The 18,603-nt window shown below is 36.4% G+C and overlaps 2 protein-coding genes across 6 annotated transcripts; both read left to right on the plus strand.

Moving 5' to 3' along the window:
* Positions 1–310: 310 nt before the first annotated feature.
* GTG1 (GPCR-type G protein 1) lies at positions 311–6,801 on the plus strand. The gene is made up of 12 exons (XM_086238190.1): positions 311–775; positions 855–955; positions 1,034–1,392; positions 1,642–1,720; positions 2,008–2,096; positions 2,716–2,808; positions 3,761–3,787; positions 3,885–3,971; positions 4,441–4,512; positions 5,107–5,237; positions 6,018–6,339; positions 6,589–6,801. The coding sequence occupies exons 1-11, from the start codon at positions 561–563 to the stop codon at positions 6,169–6,171; spliced, it is 1,407 nt and encodes a 468-aa protein (XP_086094316.1). The 5' UTR covers positions 311–560; the 3' UTR covers positions 6,172–6,339; positions 6,589–6,801.
* Positions 6,802–7,607: 806 nt separating this feature from the next.
* LOC147289053 (RING/FYVE/PHD zinc finger superfamily protein) lies at positions 7,608–18,424 on the plus strand. Of its 5 annotated transcripts, none has more exons than XM_086234976.1 (13): positions 7,608–8,068; positions 8,339–8,429; positions 9,999–10,628; positions 10,721–11,023; positions 11,794–11,879; positions 11,991–12,085; positions 12,183–12,464; positions 12,613–13,125; positions 13,314–14,106; positions 14,266–14,496; positions 14,831–14,955; positions 15,574–15,956; positions 16,947–18,424. In XM_086234976.1, exons 3-13 carry the CDS (start codon positions 10,038–10,040, stop codon positions 18,009–18,011), a joined length of 4,467 nt encoding a protein of 1,488 aa, XP_086091102.1. In that variant the 5' UTR covers positions 7,608–8,068; positions 8,339–8,429; positions 9,999–10,037; the 3' UTR covers positions 18,012–18,424. The 5 variants fall into 5 exon arrangements, with proteins under 5 accessions (XP_086091102.1, XP_086091098.1, XP_086091100.1 ...); XM_086234972.1 differs by having other exon boundaries at positions 8,339–8,416; XM_086234974.1 differs by having other exon boundaries at positions 8,339–8,416; positions 12,189–12,464.
* The last annotated feature ends 179 nt before the right edge of the window (positions 18,425–18,603 follow it).

Here is an 18,603-nt window from a genome sequence, read left to right on the forward strand (position 1 = left end):
CACACTGCTATGCTATTCCTTTTTTTGTTTTGTTTTTGTTTTATAAATTTTGCATATTTTTATTACTTTAACATGATATTGTTAACCAATGGCCAAATTAAAAAAAAAAAAAAAACATGATATTGTCAACCAAAAATAAAAGTGGTAGACATGATATTGTGGAACCTATCCATAATCCGTGTGAGAGAGTAAAAACAAAGAAAAGAAAGAAAGAGTCGAGTCCTTACTCCCGAGTCCTATAACATCATCCATCCATTATGAATGATGTATCTTGTTCAAGGCTTGTAGCATAAATTATAATTATGAGATAAAATTTGAAAATACAAAAAAAATAAGTGAGTTGTGGGTAGTTTGAGGAAAAAGAGAAGATTTCTCAGTAACAAATAACAATTAACAAAGAAAAGAAAAATAGGGAGTATGGCCAAAAAAAAAGAAAAAATAGGGAGGTTCCTTCCTCCTCACTGAGTGACAGAGTTCCCAGTTAAAGGGAAGGTTTAGATCCGAATGGGAAATTAGGAAGGAAGCTCAATTAGGAATAGGCCTGAAAGAAAGAATTAAGAATGGGTTGGGGTTGGGGTATATACGAAGGAGTGGTGGCGTTGGGATCGCTGGGGCTGCTGGGGTGGGCGGGGCTGTGGTTCTTGAACCGAAGGCTCTACAAAGAGTATGAAGAGAAGAGGGTCTTAGTTCAGATCATATTCAGCGTCGTCTTCGCCTTCTCTTGCAATCTGCTGCAGCTCGTCCTCTTCGAGATCATCCCCATCCTCTCCCAAAGGCATGATTGCCCTCCTTTTCATCACATCATAGATTCTCCTTCTGTTATGACCAACTAATTGCTTAAATTGAATTTGTAGGGCTCGATGGCTCAACTGGAAGCTCGATTTGTTTTGTCTCATACTCTTATTGGTTTTCATGCTGCCTTATTATCATTGTTTCTTGATGCTTTGCAACAATGGTACGTGACTACGTCCAACTCCAACCATTTTTTTTTTTTCTGCTCAAACTTCAAACTCGTCAATTCATCTCATCTCAGGGTTCCGGAAGGAGCGCGCTGCTCTTGGAGCCGTCTTGTTCTTGTTCGCTTTCCTTTATGCCTTTTGGCGCATGGGCATTCACTTCCCTATGCCTTCCCCTGATAAAGGCTTCTTCACCATGCCTCAATTGGTCAGTCGAATTGGGGTTATTGGTGTTACCGTCATGGCTGTCTTGTCTGGTTTTGGAGCTGTCAATTTGCCCTACAGTTACTTATCTCTATTTATCAGAGAGATTGACGAAGCTGAGATCAAGTCCTTGGAAAGACAGCTAATGCAATCCATCGAGAGTTGTATTACTAAGAAAAAGAAAATCATTCTTTCTCAAATGGAGATGGAACGGATTCAAGGATCAGAAGAGGTTTCTTAACTATTATATAATTTATCCTTCTATACATTTTCTTGTCTTCATTCGTGATCTACTTGACATGGTTGACAGTTGTTAAATATCGTCATAAGTTGATTGTTATATTACAAATATTGCTTGTATCATGTATCAACATGGACACTCAAACTGTATTCATATTAGTATATGCTATAAGTTTTTAGTCACTAGCAGTGTTTATAGACCCAATCCCCAGTTGTGCCTCATTAAAGTTATTTGTTGCAGAAATTAAAGGCTAGATCTTTCTTTAAAAGAATTGTTGGCACTGTCGTGCGATCTGTGCAAGACGATCAAAAGGAGCAAGGTTTGTATCATTTATGTTTTCCTCAGAATAAAATCCTGCTTTTTTTCTTGTAGAAGATTTTTGGTGTTTATGCTTTTTTAATTCTTAATACTTATCTAGCCATGTTACTTGTATGCATCCAGAACTATTAGATATGATGTATTATTGAGCTTTCAAGAGGATCAACATTGTGCCTTTGCTTTGTAAAGATTTCACAGTTGTCTTATTTCAGTTATTTCTCTCCTGCTCTCTCTCTCTCTCTCTCTCTCTCTCTCTCTCTCTCTCTCTCTCTCTCTCGGGCTATAAAGATATTAAAAACATGGAAGCAGAAGTGCAAGCATTAGAAGAGCTTTCAAAGCAGCTATTCTTGGAAATATATGAGCTTCGTCAAGCAAAGGTTTCCTTCTGATTAATATTTTTGGTTATACTATTTAATTTCACATGACTCCCTTCTGGAACTGCTGTTCTATGTGACTGCAAGTATTGACCATGTATCTGCTCTTTTATGTACTGGAATTTTCATGAACTGGTGTTAAAATGCACTTTAGGCATTATGGCTTTCTCAGCCTTGGTGCAAGTCTGCAAGATTGTAACTGAGGTGCTAGCATGGATGATGTTGAGGGGCATGTTCTGATTAAAACAATATCGTGATAACTTTTTTATAACGATTGTTTCACAGGTTAAGGAGTTATCGAGTGAAGATTTATGGGCATAAATTTTGCGCAGGCTTTTTAAAAAGAAATTCCATGTGCTATTGAAGAGTATACTGAATGATATAAATGATGCAGTTGACTAAAGTTTGGAATAATAATGCTTACCCATATTTAAGATTCAAGTGCATGACTTTAAATATATAATAAATCTACATTTTGACTGGATGACCAAAATGTGATGAAGCATAGCCAATGGGAAGTTATGAAAAGAAGAATTACATGAACCACTGAGTAATACAAAACTTTGATTACCTAAGCTGTGCCTGATTGAAGGCATTTAATTTAATTGTTCTAACTTTGCAGGAGGCTGCTGCTTATTCTCGAACGTGGAGGGGTCATATGCAGAATCTACTTGGCTATGCATGTTCAATCTACTGTGTATATAAAATGATTAAGGTATGGGATGCATGTTTTCCTCAATGGGGGTTGTATATTTTAAAGATATTTCAGTTCTTTTGTTACAGAATTCTGACAATGTTAATTTTTTTTTTTATTGATGTTAATGAAGAGTTCAAAATTTGCATCGGTCTAAGTTTTTCTTGAAGTCACCATGATGTCTGGACACATTCATGAAGTGAACACTTGTATGACGTGTCTCCGACATATGTTAGACAACTATATGCGCTGAATTCAAAATAAATTTTATTTGAGTCAGACAAGGCTTGGACACTACATTACATAGTTTGGACTTTGGACACCTAAACACATCAAAACCTTTTGTGGATCAATTTTAATTCAGATACTTATTGTTCTTCCATTATGCTAGAAAGTATGTACTTTAATAATTATGGCATCTTATCAGACATTTGTTTTTTATGATATTTTGAATCTTGAATAAAAATTATTGGGAATTGCATATATTATGAAATATATGTAAATATTTGTAGCCTTACTGTGTTGTGTCTATATATATATTAACTTTCCTATTTCCCTTGTTATTTCCATGTCCGTAATTTAAGACCTGTTAGGTTACTCCAAATCTCAGTATCTAAATGTAAATCTAAAATTCGCACCTTTTTTTTGTGGTGCTGTTCTGTCCAATTTAAGAGCTTTTCACTTAAATGGTACTTTTGTCACTTATTAGAACTTTATATCCATTTATATGAAAATATGGGGGAGGTTCATCTGTGGAATACAAAAGAAAAGTCTGTCTGCAAAAGAGGTTCATATTATTTTTTTTCAATTTAATTTTGTATATGATTTATGACTTCTCATTTTATTCCCTTCTGGCTTATATATCTATATATTTTATTTTTTATGCAAACAACATCTTCTTTCAATTTTTTTTCCTAAGTTTGGATTTTCATTTTTGGAAGAGTGCCTGATTATTTTTAATTGCTCTGTGCAGTCTTTGCAAAGTGTTGTTTTCAAAGAGGTAATGCTTTCATCTCTCGCTTATCACATTTGTTCACTTTCTAATGTTTGTGCTTCTGATTTATGCCCTATTAAGTAATCCTAAGGTTCTCTAACAGGCTGGCTCTGTGGATCCTGTAACGATGACAATTAGCATATTCTTGCAGTTCTTTGACATTGGCATCAATGCAGCATTATTATCACAGGTTAGTACCTTAACAGTTACACCTGCATTGGTTGACCCTTTGGTTTTCTATTTGAACCTGCAAACTTGTGGTCTTTTCCCCCTCAAAGGACAAACTTCCAGTTATTTAATATATTACCTTTTGTGATAATTTGGTCATAAACCTTAATTTTATTCCTGTTTTTGATGGTGTGCAACAACTTTTAGTGTATTAATGGGCAAGGAATGGCAGTTCTGTGGTTTTAGTAGCAATTCTGGGTTGTTTGGAATATTTGAAAGTTCCAGACCATTGTATACTTGCAGTGGGAGTGGGATAGAGTCGGACTATATGAAAATCACAGTCCTTCAAACAATTAGACTCCTGACTTAGGCCATATTTTAAAAATGTGCCAGTTTGCACATTCTATTTTATAGTTGAATCTTATCTTGTTATAATGCTTGATTGGTTAAACAACTGAACCCATGGTTGACACTTCTGTTGTTGTTGACAGTATATTTCACTCTTGTTCATTGGAATGCTGATTGTTATATCAGTACGTGGATTCTTGACAAATTTAATGAAGGTAGTCCTACTTATTCCCGCCTTTTCAGTTTTCGTGTATGCTTATTTAAATTGGAGAACCATAATCGACTGTTTGGGTGTTTTCAGACTGATTTTCAAAAAGCGGTGTGCAGTCTTAAGAAAAAAAGGATTCCAAATGCTTGCTTATTATTATTTTGTTCTTCACTGGGTTGCAAACAAAACGGCTAGGCCCAGATACTCCTATAATGGTTTTAGGTTGAACATTCTAGTGCTACAATTACATCAAGAGAATATAAAATGAACTTAACCAGGCCTTAATCCCATCACATGACATGAAGATGTAACAAATTTCATAAATTTTTAAAAGGAAAGAAAGTGACCTCATTGTCACTCTTAAGTCACTTTCTGGGAATATAAGCTGGTTGTTCTCTTACCAGTCTTTAGATTGTTAAGTGGCATAGTATTTTGATATGACCTTTTTATATACATGCCTGGTGCAACGTCAATGCTCTGAAGAAGGTTCAATTTTCTGCTATCATTGTTAAAGAGCAACTGATGGAATCATAAGTAGAGTAGCTTTTCTTATTGGCGTCTCATTTCCTCTGGCTTAACTTTCTGCCTTTGCCATGCACAGTTCTTTTTTGCAGTTTCCAGAGTTGGGAGTGGATCATCTAGCAATGTCGTACTTTTTCTGTCTGAAATTATGGGAATGTATTTTCTGTCCTCTATTCTTCTGATAAGAAAAAGCTTGGCAACCGACTACAGGTATGCTTAATGTTTGTCAACTTACGTTTTTGGTTCTTTGTCTTCCCTTGATGTTCAATGGTCTGATTATGCTTGCAAATTCTGTCAGTTTTAGCTAATAGTGCTAATTACTTTCACTCTAGTGTGCGTGGTGCAGCACCTGGAATTTCTTAATTATTGTATCTTGTTAGACCGATAACAGGCTTCAAATTTTTGAAATGAACAATCCTTAGGTTGCCTCTATTATCACATTATTTTATATCTATCTATACTGCATATAAAAAGTATGAACAGCTTAAGGACAAATAGTAACCCTCCAAAATACTTCTGGCTTGCAAGATGAGCCCATGTAATGACAATAGTTTTGGCCTGTGAGGAAGATTTCCTTTTGTAATTGTAAACCACATCTACAATATGTAAGAAAATATCATATTATGTAATAAATTTAAATTTTGAATAGAACTGTTATATATGAATATACGGTTGATTAAATTTAAATGAAATTGTTTAAAAGTTTAATGACGATTATTTATTATTTGAAAAAGGTTTACATTGCTAGCCAGTATAGAAGTATATTACCATATTTATATTTCAATGAAAACATTGAAGCTTGTAAAGGAAAAGAACGAGACTTTAGTCATGTCCTGTCTAGAAGTGCAGGTTTCCAAATGATGGTCATCAAACTTTGTTAGGTCATCTGTCACATAATCTTCATCTTGTTCAGTCCATCATTTAGTTAGCTTCCAAGTTATTGAACGAGTTTTAATTAGATTTTTTGCCTGAGCTATTATCTCTTTCCAGGATGATCATAACAGATGTGTTGGGTGGAGATATTCAATTTGACTTCTATCACCGGTGGTTTGATGCAATCTTTGTGGCCAGTGCTTTCCTTTCTCTGCTTTTGCTTTCTGCACATTATACTTCTCGGCAGGCTGACAAACACCCGATTGATTAATGTAATTTAATGCCAAGTATGTAACTACTTTATGTTTTCAATTGCAAAAAGAATATTGGTGTATAGCAGAATTCATTGTTACGTTGAGTGCTTGAACCATCAATCTGTTGGCCCTAGTTCACATACATGCAGAACAGGAAGCTTGTACAACGTTTGTTAGAGTTACAGGTGGGTATGATTTTAATATCTGAGGACCTACATTCTATACATACATACATATACTGTCATATAGTCTGATTGTTAATCGGATCATTGATTAGAAGAAATCATGTCTGATTGACAGTCTGATAACATACATGTTACTGTATTGACAAAAAAACATTTGGATCAATTATGGATGGTTCATATATACATATATATATTTTCAATTATGGGCTTTCTTCTGTTTTCTCCATTTAGGATAATGAATTCTTGCAGGTTTGAAAAATATCTTGGAGCTACCAATCAAAGGATGAGAAGATACTGGAGTTCCCATGGTGAGGATTGCATCCAAGAAAAGTTGGGCAAAATTTTAGGATTCTTTTTTCTTTTGTATATGAAAGAGCAACAATGGCCAACAGCATTGATCAATAATACTGTGTAATAGTTGATTTTGACAATTCATTAATGAGAATAACTACAGTAATTACATATGATGAATTTTCATTTTCAATGGAGATTCCGAGTTCGATGGTGTTGTTAAGTTTGCTTTACAGTGATTGTAATGGTGGCAATCGTGGGCAACTGGTGGGCAACTGGTGATACTGGCTGCGACAGAAACTTGGCTTCAAATTCATCCATGGAAATTAGCTGTGGTGGCATTGTGACAGCGCGGCCAGGATGGACAGGTGTAATGTTGACGGTGGGGATTGTTTTCCACGGAGGCCTTGTAGGTAGTGTTAAATCTGCAAGACTGCAAATCATAAGTTGCTTCCCAAGTATAGTTTGCTACTTTGCTTGTTTGCATATTGTTTGCTTGCATATTGTTTGCCTGTACGGATTCTCTTCTACGCTTCTACGCTTCTACGCTTCTACCCTTCCCTCTAAACTCAAGGCCCCGGTGATAGTTTTAACTTTTAAAACAATGTAATTCTTATCCAGAATATATTTTAGTTTTTCGACAAATAAATAGTATATATTTTAGTTTTTTTGGCCTCGGCCCAATTTAAAAAAAAAAAAAATAGCAACAACATGGGCAATTCCCAGTTGTTTTCCGTGTTGATTGTATTTGTGAGACACACGCCACATGTGTGCAAGATCGAAGGAAATTCTCCTCTCCACTCTCCGCACGTGCGAAGCGAAGCTGACGCACAAATGATTAAACCATAAAACAATAAACCTGATGTTAAATTGTTAATTGCTAAAACAAAATAAAATCGAAATAAAAAGGAAAGCAGGCCCTAAATAATAAATATGGAAGACCAGCGTTAAAATTCCAAATCTACAAAACTTTACTCATGTACTCTTTTTCCGTAGAAAATTGTTGCATAGTTTTAAGCTGCTAAACATGGAGATGGATTCCACTACAGGAATTTTTTCCCCCAGATCAGAGAGAATGAGAAAGTGAGAAATATAAATAATATATATATAATTATATTAAATATAAAATTATTGTCGTTAAATCAGATCCTCTGTGGTGTAATATAGTAGGTTCATGTGGCTCTTGTCTCAGAGATTTTGATGTTGGATACCATTAGCTGGGAAAGTTAGGGCTTTTAATTGAATTCAATTGAATCTCTGAGATATCTGCTATTTTAGAGAGAAAGGGACGGGTACCTGCAATTGGAATACCGGAGTTTGGAGTTACGATCAGATTAGGGTTGCGATCGATTGTCTCGTGATGATGGTCTGCCGGAACTCGGAAGGAACGGGCAGTCGATGAGCTTTACAACGCCACGCAGATTGTTCTGAACCAGAGGCACGTAATTTTTATCCAATTTGGTTCTTGCCCCCTTTCTCCTTTGGGGTTATCTGATTTTGATTTTGTTTACTCGCTAAATTAATTGCCACTTCTCTGTCTTATTCATGATAGGGTTGGTTTCATGGTTTGGGTTTTTGTGTCCTGAAGAAATTTGCTTTTTTTAATATATTTTTTTCAAGTTTTATTTTTGGGTTGGTTGCATCACTTTTGAATATATTTGGTAATGCTGGAGATTGGAATTAATGTAATTTTGTTGTCCCCTTTTAGATCACATCAGTCTTGAGAGGAAGCCATTGCATGCAAGGGCCTGCTGATGAGACTGATCATGATATTCAGAAGAATATGGTGAGATAACAGGGTAATTCTCTTCTTTTTATTTATTTATTTTCAATTGTCTCTCCCTTATCATGCAATAGCACGCTTTTTAAACAATATATTATGAGAAATAGGCAAATTAAACTTCTGGATTATTTTGTTGTTTCTTATTGACTATGAGGAACAAATTTTAGGGTCGTAAAAATTTCACTAGCCATTACCCGCTGATGCAGGAGCATCTCCTAGGGTTCCAAGACTTATTATTATTTTTTAGTAGCTTTTTAATTTTTATTTCCTAGCTGGATTTAGAGTCTAGTTTCCTTATTTCATTAGGTCTTTTAAGGTAATTTTACTTTATGTTTTCCTAGTTAGTTTAGGTTTATGTTTTTCCTAGTTATCTTAGGTTTATGTTTTCCCTATATAAACTTAAGGCTTAGGTTGTAATAGACAGTTTTTGGCATAATATTATTCAGAGATTTCTGATGTGAGAGCTTCTTTTGGGTTCCTAAACCCTAGAACGCATCTATCTACGTTCCAACTTTGATTCTATAGCTCTATTCTCCCTCTTTTCTACTGTTATTGTTGGATTTTCCTTTCCACTGTGGTTTTTGCCCTATTACTATAGCTGGACAGCAGCCCTATGCTTCTGTCTTACATCACCCGCCAACTAGGAGTGTGGCTATAATGATGGGAGTTGGATAAGTGACTAGAGAGTAGTTGTGAATTTAATGTTCTGAATCGCCAAATTACCAACATTCATGCAGATGTTTTGCACACTTTAGATATTTCAGTGAACATAAAGTTACCAAATTCTCACTCTTGTTCAATCTAGTTGTATTTTATAGGTTTAGAACAATAATTGAAAACGTAGGGCAAAAGCTTTGTGATATTCTCTTCTACATAGATGATCATTTCTGGATTTTATAAACAGAGCTAGAATTTCTCTATACATTAATCTAAAAGTAGTTTTGACTTGTGAGAAGGAGATTGGCACTCTTAGGGCAATGCAGCTTCCTGCAATTGTAGTTATTTGTTGTCCTTCCTTTTGTTTAATAGTCGAATTATTCAAAATCATATGCATTCCTTAAAATAAGGTACCAAAAGTGAGAAATAAATTGGTGAAGACAAGACAAAGAGACATTGAAGAGGAGGGGGGTCATCTAAATGATGCAATGCTTTTCAGTTTTATTTTATTATTAATACTAATTATGACTTGTAGAAAAAAGGTTAGTTAGCTATCAAAATGTGGAGATGGAGGAGGGTGTATTTCAAGTGCACTTGCAGGACATCAGTGATGAGCATTAACAACACAAAATAAATGTAACAAATTTTTTTACCTTAACATGAGTTCTCATATCATAATCTGGTTTAAGTCTATATACTATGGATTAAGTGCCAACTTTCCTTTGATGTTAAATACCATGTTTTCTTTTATTGATTTCTTTCTTAAGCCCTTAAGCTGAGAGTCTTTATCTTGTTCATCAGAATTTTACGATTGCCATGCTTTGATATGGTCGGTGCAAAGTCAAGATTTGTCTGTACATCTTTCATTTGGTTATTTTTTTTTTCCTTTCCATTTCTCCATTGTTAATTGATGTATTGTATTTATTAGGTTTCATCTCTATCTAGAAAAGAATTTGGTAAGCATTCTATGAGTCGGAAAGTTCATATGATAGACACGTCTGGGGCTTGTAACGTGTGCTCTGCTCCCTGTTCATCTTGTATGCATCTTAATAGAGCTCTTATGGGTTCAAAGGCTGAGGAATTTTCTGATGAAACCTGTCATGTTAATGCGGCTAGTCAGTATTCTATCAATGTGGGTGATACTTCATCTTCTTTCAAGAGCAAGGCAGGTGACTGTTTACAGCATACCACCAGTGAGACAAGTAACCTACTCAGTGTCAATTCAAGTCATGATTCTTTGTCTGAAAATGCTGAAAGCAAAGCGCCCTTCAGGTTTTCTGATACATCTGATGCGTTAGAAAGTGTTGAGATGCTTCCAAATAAGTATGAGGATTCTAAAGTTGTTGAAGCCCATGATGATAACATTTCATGTGTAAGTAGAGTCAATGATGCAAACCTAGCAGACAGTAACCATAACAGGAATGTAGAAGGAAAAAGTTTACCTTGTAGTTCAGCTTCAGTTGGTAGTGTAGGTTTAGATAAATTTGGAAAGGCACACAAGTCAGGTTTGTTGGAGGGGCCTTTGAAAGATGTAGATGCTGGCAGTAGCATACCAAAGGTGCAAACTCATGCTCCTACTCTCGAATTGGTAACTCTTTCCTTAGATGCAATTTTTACTTATTTAGAGAGAATCCTTCTTCTCATATGCAGGAAAAACTGCAAGAATGCTCTGGACATACGGATTCATCATTAACAAAGGAGAAAGCATCTGATATTGTTGCTGGCCAGAAATTTGTTTCTTACAAAGGTTCAGAGTTCTCTACAAAAAACTGTCCACAGCCAGAAGTAGAGACCAATGATGATGGCCAAGACCAAAAAGATGAAGCTTTGAAATGTTCGGATCACGGTGAGCAAGATGCCAAGTCTAGTGAGTTGGTTGAAGTAGCTGACATGCATCCCGTGCAATCTGTTTCTGGGTATGACAGTGATGAATCAGACATTGTGGAGCATGATGTGAGTTTCTTTCCCCCACAAAATTTGTATGCATCACTCATCTGCACAAAAGCCTTGTCATTTGTGTTCATTGGACTTGCATTGGTGCTTTTTACCCCCTCAATTTTTTCTGGCTTCCCAGAAGTGTTTTTCTGTATGGTTTCAGCTAGAATGGTATTTTCTTGCTAGTTTTTAGTTTCAAAGGTTTTTAAATAACTAAATATTACCCTCTTGATTATGGTTCACTGAATTGTTGTTCCATCAACATGGTTGTTGTCCTTGCCAGTCAATTTTTTGATCATGCTTAATGTTTAATAGCATGTTTTGAGACAATCAGGCATTTGCAGCTTTTGTCAGTGTCATTAGGAAGCATCCCTCTTTAGTTTTTAAGAATTGCAATTTTTTCTATTTAGTTAGATACTGGTGCCTTCAGATTTTCCTTTGAAGGATGCTAACCCCATGGATCAGTGATCTCATCAGGAAGGGATATGTTTGATATATTCAACTATGTTGAGGCCTGACTATCTTTGGATAGTTTTTTCATGATAAAGCAAAAGAGGGGTGTCTATCCAATTTTATCATTGGCTTTGTTTTCTTGGAGCCTTTGATGAGCCGGTTCAGTTGTCTATTTTTGTTACTTTTTATTTTGAGATTATCTTTCCTTTTTCCTTGTTTTTTCCCTCCTCTTGTTGTTATGGAGTCTCTGTAATTCAACAAAAGAAAAATAACGCCTTCATTCAATACCTGAAAAACTAAAATGTTTGCTTTTTTTTTTTTTTTTTCATAAACAGGTAAAAGTATGTGATATTTGTGGGGATGCAGGTCGGGAGGATATGCTTGCCACGTGTAGTAGGTGCAGTGATGGTGCAGAACACATGTAAGAGTCTTTTCGTCGTGTTTTTTTTGCTATCAGGTTTTGTGGGTGATATTTTATGTTGATCTCATGCCTCTGTTAAAGATTTCTCAACATTGTTATTTCTGGAAGCAGCTATTGCATGCGAAAAATGCTTCGGAGAGTTCCCAAAGGTGAGTGGCTATGCGAGGAATGCAAGTTAGCTGAGGAAACTGACAACCAGAAGCACGGTAAAGCAGATTGAATTATATTATTTTTGTGGAAACAGATGCTAACTTGCTGTTATTTGTGAAATACACTGATCTTTTCTATGTTGGAAATCTAAAGGTTCAGATGTAGAGGGAAAAAGAATGAACAAAATATCTAATAAGAGACTGGCAGAAAATATAGAAGTAGCTCCTGCTGCGAAAAGACAGGCTGTCGAAGCTCGTGTGGGATCACCAAAGTCATCCAGCCCTAAGAGAATGGTTGCTCTATCACGTGAGTCTTCGTTCAAGAGCATAGATAAGGATAGGTTGAGGTCAACTTATCAGACTTCTCAGTCTACTAATGATATATCTGAAGCTGCACGCTCTCCCTCAACTGGTCCACGGCTTCAAACAACCAAGGGTGAGTAGCTTTTGTGGACTGGTACAAGCTTTATCCTCCATCCCTACCCCTCTCTTTTTATTCTTGTAGGTTTCCTTGTTTCTCATTTAACATTTTTAAAGTCCTATATTGAAAAAAGAACAACAGTTCATCATATTACTATTTGCAGGTACATTGTTGAAGTCAAATTCATTCAACACCTTAAATTATAAACCTAAAGTTAAACTTGTAGATGACGTTGTTCCTCAAAAGCATAAGGGGTCTAAAGAGCATACTTCCCTTGATATGAAGGAGAGGGCAGCCAGAATGATGGGAAAATCTGTGTCATTTAAATCTGCCAACTCAGGGCGTACAAATGTGTCTGAATCAAAAGTTAAAATGCTTTCATCCAAATTTACCCACGTTCAAGATCTAAAAGGATTGAAACAAGCAAAAGAGCGGAGCACAATTGAAAGAAAAAATTTGTCTAAACTAGATCGCCCTCTGGTTAGCTTGGCAACAGCTAGTTCTATTGTTTCAACACCTAAGATTGACCAAGCTTCTCGTGGTGACACTAGTTTGCTTTCATCTGTGAGTAACATTCGAGAGCCAAAGGTCGTGCTATCTGATGGGAAATTAAGTACTTCATCAAAATCAATGAGTAGTCTAACTCGTAAAGGTGTTGAAACTCAAATTACTTCAGGTAAATTCTTGCCTTCTTGATAAAGGAACTGAGCTAATTCTGTATTTTGTTTTCTCCAATCTCGTGTTTGGGCCTTATGCGCTTTTGTATATTTTGTTTGCTAGTTTGATATTTATCTATCTTGAAGTCTGGAACAAAATGGTGCTAATACTTTAAGGTATCACCTATATGTTTGCCATTGCTTGCAGCTGGAGCTTCAACTACGAAAGGAATGTGCAGTTCTGCTTTTGAACAAAAGCCTAACCAATTTAGCTCTAAGGATGAACCCTTATCCAGCTATGCTTGGACTGTTGAGAAACCACCCTCTGATGTTGACGGAACATTGGAAGATGTGTTACCTCGATCACGGGAAATGACAAATCAGGCTGATAACACCAGGGAGAGTGCTGTTCGCTGTAGACCTGCTGTTACAGCTAGTCCAAAAAGTGTTTTCTGTCCAAAATGTAAAGAGGTCGGTCATACTGCAGAACTCTGCAAAAATGGTATTTCACAGGCTTCTGGCACTGATGCTTCTGCTCCAAGAAGTTCTAAGGAGGAGATGCTGAGAAGTAACAGGTTGAAAGATGCAATCCATGCAGCTTTGCTTAAAAAGCCTGAAATATACAGAAAGAAAAGAGTACTCGATCAATCTGATGAGTTGTCCATGTCAAATATGGACTTAAGTTCTGATGTAGCTTCTGAAGATCAATCATTTGTTTCGAATAAGTTGAATAATGTCTTGTGTGCGGAAGGATCACATGATGGACAAACAATTCCTGGGAGTTCCACTTCTGACTCTTACAAGAATACAACTTTCAATAATGTAAAGCAGTTTACTGTGCAGCCCATTGATTCTGTCTTTCCTTCCAAAGGGGCAGACTCTGCTTCTCTTGTTCCTTCTCTTGGAAACCCTACAATTAAAGACTTGCAGAGAGATGCTTCAGTTGCGATGCCTGTTCTTGTGAAGACAACAACTATTCCAGAATATGAATACATCTGGCAGTAGGACCCTCTTGCTTTCTATTAGTTATTAATCTTGTCTGCTTGATACTCTGCATCTTTTTTTCTTTTCTTTTCTTTTGGTTTTATTTATGTTTTTGCTTTCTGTATTTTGCATCTTGACAATGTCTTACTAGATAGGCTTCCCTTATTTTCTTGCAGGGGGAGCTTTGAAGTGCATAGAGGCGGAAATTTTCTGGATTTATGTGGTGGAATCCAAGCTCATTTATCAACTTGTGCATCACCAAAAGTTCATGAAGTGGTGAACAAATTTCCGCACAAAGTTCCTCTGAATGAAGTACCTCGCTTTAGTGTATGGCCAAGACAATTTCATCAAAGTGGTGCTAAAGAAGATAACATTGCACTTTACTTCTTTGCCAAAGATCTTGAGAGGTAGCAATATACATACATTCTTTTCATTTTATAATACTAGTAACCAGTTACACGCTATGCATGTATAAGAGAAGTGGTTGGGTTGGTTGATCCTGGAGAAGTTGTTATGTGTGGGAAAAAAATTAGATGGTTTTTTTTTTTTTTTTTTTTACATCTGTTACCATAATCATCCCTATTTATGAAATTGATTTACAATTTTAGCCTTTTTAGGGGTATATTTGTCATTTTCTTATTAGTTATCAAATTGGGCTCTCTTAATAATTGTATGGATATAGTTTTGTTTTTTCTTTATTGCTTATTATGCAATATTTTCCAACTGTTTCTTGCAATGCAGCTACGAAAGAAACTATAAGAGCCTGTTGGATGCTATGATCAAGAATGATTTAGCCCTCAAAGGAAATGTGGATGGTGTGGAACTTCTGATATTCCCATCGAGTCAGCTTCCTGAGAAATCACAACGTAAGGAATTGTGAAGTTTCATTATATGGTGACTAGAGGCTTGTTTGGGAGTATTTTTAGAATTGCCAAAAGTGCTTTTAGATAATCATGGTATTTGGTAGCGTTTGGCAGAGATAGGTAAAAGTGTTTTTAGAGCTTTTTGGAGAAGTTGCTTCCTTAGAAAGCGCATCTAACGCATTTATAGGAAGCACTTGGTTTTTTAATGAAAAAAATTTATGCGCTTTTAGTAAAAGCCCTTCCTACAAAAGCACTCCCAAACAGGCCCTAGGTGTTCTATCTAGTGACTATGTTTGATAGGATATTGTGTGCAAGTTGAGGTTTGCACTGATGTGAGGCTTGACGCTTAAATAATTGAGGATGATATTGTGAGCGTCTACTTGTAGCATGTATAGAAATAGGGAAAAATGTTCCCTATGATGGTATCTTCTTTTAAAATTTTGGCTGTTGTGCTTGGCTTGCTGATGCTGTTGGTCCAGTCCTCAAGTGCTTCAGCTTGACCTCTTTTTTGGTTATTGGTGCAGTGATTGCTCATTGTTTCTAACTGTTTATGCCAATGGCATTGTTCTAACTGACCTTGACATATATCATCTGCTGAAATCCATTATCTGCTTTTGGCAGGTTGGAATATGCTATTTTTCTTATGGGGTGTGTTCAGGGCTGTTAGGGTGCACTGTTTAGATTATTCTAAGAAGATATATGCTCCCGGCTTGAGCGATATCTCATTGAGTAAAGAGGTTCCTGAGATTCCTGCTGACATGACTTTGTCTGAGAACCTACCCAAGCATATAGATGAATGCTCTGCATCCTACAGATCTGATGTAGCCTCTGCATCCAATGTCCCTGGCCATATGGGTCCCACAGTTAGCAAAGGTACTTATCTTGAAGAGATGTGTTTGGGGTCAAAAGTGAACTTGGTGCTACAGGATAGTAGGCTTGACCCCAAATACAAAACAAACAATGCAGGCTTCTCTGAAGGAGTTAAATGCACCACTCCTACCCTGGTAATGTTTATTTTTTCAGAATGTTATGGCTTAGTAATGTGCATCAAGTTGTCCTAGTGGTTGTTGCAATTCATTGCTTGATGTTTATATTCAGTCCCTCATTGGGGTGTGAAATCATATTTTGGCTTGGCTGGCATGTCTCTACTATAGGGGTAATTGTGTGCATCTCACATACAAATAAGAGATTGGTCTCTCTAATTTCTAATATCTGAACTTGACTTTATTGATGTTATTGAATCAGATGGTAGCTGCACTTGTTCCCATCTATTATATTTCATCACTGTTCTGCACTCTCTTAAAATGTGATGGTCGACAATTTTGACCCGTATTGCTACACTGTTTTAGATATTTTTTGATATCTTCAATTTAAGGGAAAGATTTGATGTGCTTTTCTGTGTTATACACTTTCTTGGCTTGTAAATTTTTTTTCTTTTATTTTTTCTGTATTACAAGTGAAATATGTTTATATGGTGCAATTTGACATCTAATGTTACGGTAGTGTTAAAACTTAAGGCTTTGGCATAGATGGCATTACTGATGTCACAGCAGTGGACTCCTCAGTGACGGATTGGACTAGAATGTTTACCAAAGTCCATGATATATTTTGACTCGCGCAATGACATGTCCTTTGATGTGTTTTACTCCATTAATGATATTTTAAGCTTGGCCCTTGTCTCATGGTTCAATTTAATTTCCTAGTGAAAGTTTTGTTTTATTTCTTTTGTTTCCAAAAAATTTAAATTTGATTTATGAAGGACTTGTTGGGTTACAGCCTTTGTTAATCCGTGGAGTTGAAAAGGCCCTTTTGGGATGATATATACTTTTGTTGTGTAGAAACCCCAAACCCTGAAGAGTTTTGTCTTGTTGTTCCCATTCAATTATTTATGTTTATATATTGTTGGGCTATTATTATTATTTTTTGTTTTATTTGTGGTTTCTATATATTTACTGAAGTGTCATTATCTGTATTAATGTTCTCTCATCTTGCAGCAAGAAATCTATCTTCGAGAGGGCAAACTTGCCACAGAACTTAAATCTTCTATTCCAACAACTGGGGAAAATAGCTCTAACAAAGGTGAGAAGATGCAAATGCATTGGGTCACTTCTTTTGATAGAGAAGATGCTGATTCTTTGAAGATTCATCCTGTTGCCAATCAAGAGGTAGATGCTGCTGGGGGTGTTGGTGAGGAGACAATTCCAGATAGAAAGAACAGGGCTTGTGTCGCAGGAGGTGGTGTTGAGGAGGTGATTCTGAACAGAGTGAACATAAGAGATAAATTTAAACAAGAGAGGGAATTGAAGAGAGATGATGGATATAAAGAAACAGAAGCAGATTTGGTGAAAGACTTGACAACCAGAGTCAAGGCTTGTCAGTCTAATAATAGAAAACATCCAAATATAGATCTTTCAGAGACGGCAACTTCTGCCACCAGAAGTCAAGAAATGCCATGGAATGAGGTGAATAGTATGCAGATAGATGGAGAGAATGATAGTAAGAAGCCGAAAATAGGTTCAAGCAGATTGTATGGTTGTAGCACATCAGCTACTTCAAGAGGTACAAATGCTGTGTTACATAATTCTTCAGTTGAGGAGAAGAGATGTCTCGAAGCTTGTGACGAGAAAGTTATTCCAGAGGACTTGGGAACTACTGAAAGGTACTTCTTTCCTGTGGGTTCCCAGCATGTTCAGGATTTTCAGATGGATGACAACTCGGTGCCGTGGAAAAATTTCTCAGCAGGAAATGGGGATAAGTCTCATGAGGGGTTTCCCAGTCTTGAGCTTGCTCTAGGGGGAGAAACAAAACCACAAAATAAGGGAATTCTCCCTTTCTTTGTTGGTTTAGCCGACGAGAAAGATAACCAGGATAAGCCTTTAGATAAAGTGATCGATGAGAAAGAGGATGATGTCTCTGCCTCTCTTTCCCTTTCTCTTTCATTCCCATTCCCGGACAAGGAACAACCTGTGAAACCTATTTCAAAATCAGAGCAGCTTCTGCCTGAAAGGCACCATGTGAATACTTCACTGCTTCTCTTTGGGCGCTTTCCAGACAAATAGAGTGAAGATGAATTCTTGCGTTATGTACATTTTCGTGCCTCAAATGCATGTAGTATTCATGTATGATGATCTTGCTCAGACGCCATAGGAGACCCCTTTTCCCTTTGTGCATATCTCATGTAGGATTACTAATAATTTTCTGTCTACTTTTTGTTATTGTTTAGCTCTTTGGTTTTTGAGTGCGTTACTATTACGGCCGTTTGTATATAAAGAGAATGTAAGCCACCATAATTTCGAAATGTCATTAGGCATTTGCAACATGTTGCTAAATCATCAAGTTTTGAATTGTTAGCTACCATTATCTTATATCATAAGGTAGTTACTATTTATCAGGGTCCGACTGTTTACTTCTTTACAAGATTGAGAAGATCATGAGGGAATGAAGTTATATACAAATGGTTATTCTTTTTGTACTCGTGGGACTCTTTTTTGGAGACTTGCATTCTAATGTGGTGAGCATTCCAGCCCCACCGAAGACGCTCTCTCCACTTACCATTCCGTTACACGTTCTCCCATTTAATGATAAAAAAGACATACTCATGGCACACAGATAGCTATTGTTGATACTCTCAGACACAAAACTAAAAAAAAT

This window comes from Dryas octopetala, chromosome 3, assembly GCF_963921425.1.
Source record: "Dryas octopetala chromosome 3, drDryOcto1.1, whole genome shotgun sequence".
Taxonomy (NCBI): Eukaryota; Viridiplantae; Streptophyta; class Magnoliopsida; order Rosales; family Rosaceae; genus Dryas; species Dryas octopetala.